This window comes from Geosmithia morbida (genome assembly GCF_012550715.1).
Source record: "Geosmithia morbida isolate 1262 chromosome Unknown scaffold_5, whole genome shotgun sequence".
Taxonomy (NCBI): Eukaryota; Fungi; Ascomycota; class Sordariomycetes; order Hypocreales; family Bionectriaceae; genus Geosmithia; species Geosmithia morbida.
The window spans coordinates 544,360-546,490 of NW_023336192.1; the positions used below are offsets into that span (position 1 = coordinate 544,360).

A 2,131-nucleotide genomic window follows, 5' to 3' on the forward strand; every position below is an offset into this window, starting at 1 on the left:
AGGGAAAGAGAATCGTCCTTGAAACAAGCAAAGAAGAGTGCGAGTCCATGGCAAAACCCTCGTGGATATGGAAAGAAAAAGAGGGGGGGGGGGGGAAGAAAGAAAGAATAGAAAGAAACAAGACAAGAAAAATCAAGGAACCAAAGAAAAAAGGGGTGAGGTACTGTCCCATATCCGTCCGAACCCGGGCTGCAAGAGAGACTTGAGGCTTTGAACAAAAGGAAAGATAGGAGAATAAGAGAAACCGGAAATACAGAAAAGAAAAAGAAGAAGGAGAAGAAGGAGGAGGAGAGAAACGCTGCCATCCCTTCTCCCATCAACAGGTAACGACTCCTTCTTCAACACGTGTGCAAGTTCAAACATACAGAACTCTCGCCCATACACATGAGAACAACAATCTCCCCCCACATAGTCGATCCTTCTACCATCGTGACATCGTTAAGATCCCCCCCTCTCGAGACTCCCCTGCTTTCTCGAACCGGGAGGGGGGGTAGGTCTCTCTCTTTTTTCTTTTCTATGTGCAACAGAGGTCAACCCTCCTCCTCACCAGTCGGGTTCTCCTCTTCGGTCTTGGCCCTCTTGGAAGAGGTGGACGGGTCAGTCTCCGACTTGCGCTTGCTGCCAGTGCTGGCCCCGTCGTCAATCTTGGCGTCGCCGATGTCTTCCTTGTCCTTGTCCTTCTCCATGGCTGCAACCTCGTCGGCGGTCAGGAAGCGACCTCCGGGACCGCGGGGCCGCCGCATGGCGTGGTTGTGTCGCGACTCGTGGAGGTACGGTTTCCGACCCTTGGACGTCAGCCGGAGCTGTTCGTCTAGGCGTTGCCGTGCTACCCTCCTCTTGAGGATGCGATGGAACTGCTTGGCATTGACGTACAGTGGCGACTCCTCGACCGGTGGCGCCATCTCGGGCGACTGCGGGTGCTGCATCTGCGCCGCCGGCATCTGGGGCGGCGCCACGCCCTGTCGGTGGTTCATCATGGGTCCCTGGGGACTCGCCACTTGGCTCATGCGCCGGTCCGGCATATGCCCCATGTTGCCCATCCGCGGCGACTGGTGATTCTCCTTCTTGGACCCCATCCGCGGCGACGTCTGCGACATGCTGGGGTCTGAGTGCATGTAGGGGTAGTTAGTCCCCGACGCGGCGGCCGTCGCGGCCATGGCGGCAGCCTGGATGCCAGGCATACCGTAAGGGACCTGCTGCATCCCCTGCTGGGGGACACCGTACTGCGGCTGATACATGTTGTGGCCTTGAGGCGGTTGGGCGCCGGGAGGTTGCTGCGATCCGATGATCGGCGAAGTCTGTATCGCGTGCTGGGCGTTCTGCTGCTGGGGATACTGCGCGTATTCCATAATCTCGGAGACGATGCTCTAGAGAACAAGAGCAAGCGTCGTCGTCGTCGTCGTCGTCGTATGATGCTATTCGCTATCCCTGTCGTCTCGGCAAGGCTGATGGTGCGTAGAAGTTGACCCGCGACGCGTAGAGGTCGATGAGGGGCAGAACAGCGTCAGTAGCGAATCGCGGTGCACGGTTCCCCTGGAGAAGCTTAGGAGGGGGGGGGGGTTCAGAGCGCGATATATGGTTGGGCGTGTCCAGTGTCAGGCGTCCGTCTGTTTTCGGGCTGGCGCCGGAAGTTGGGTGCCAGGGATTCCGGCTCTGCTAGCGATGCAACGTGTGCTGGCACGAGGTCCGAGTGGGAGGGGTGATGCAACCCCGAGAGTCGATAAGCTGGGCTCGACGTATGCTGATTGCGGTCGACAATTGCCAGCCTAGCTGCAGATCAGGACAAATAGATCTATCGATACCGCGCCAATGTTAGATGACCGTCTGCCTCGCCAACCGGAATAGAATGGAGGGGCACTGAACATGGTGCCATGCCGCAACGGCTCGAAGGAGGGGGGGGGGGGGGAGTGACCAGGACGATAGAGTACATCAACATGAGTGGGGTGCTTCATAATACTCCACGACGGCGCTCGGAACGGAGCCATGAATCGGCCTATCCGCGCGCATCTCCCGGTTAATTCAGTGTTGGGAGGAGAGGGGGGGGGGGGGGGGGGGGGGCAGAAAAAAAAAGCCGGCAGAGAGTGGAGGAACATACCAAGACGGATGCCGAAGCGATGTAAGCTAGCGCGCG

General features: G+C 58.3%; 1 protein-coding gene across 1 annotated transcript; it reads right to left on the reverse strand.

The window, feature by feature from the left end:
* Positions 1-530: 530 nt before the first annotated feature.
* Positions 531-1,349, reverse strand: GMORB2_6185 (uncharacterized protein; the record flags this gene model as incomplete). Its single annotated transcript, XM_035468155.1, has 1 exon — positions 531-1,349. The coding sequence occupies one exon, from the start codon at positions 1,347-1,349 to the stop codon at positions 531-533; it is 819 nt and encodes a 272-aa protein (XP_035322136.1).
* Positions 1,350-2,131: the final 782 nt, after the last annotated feature.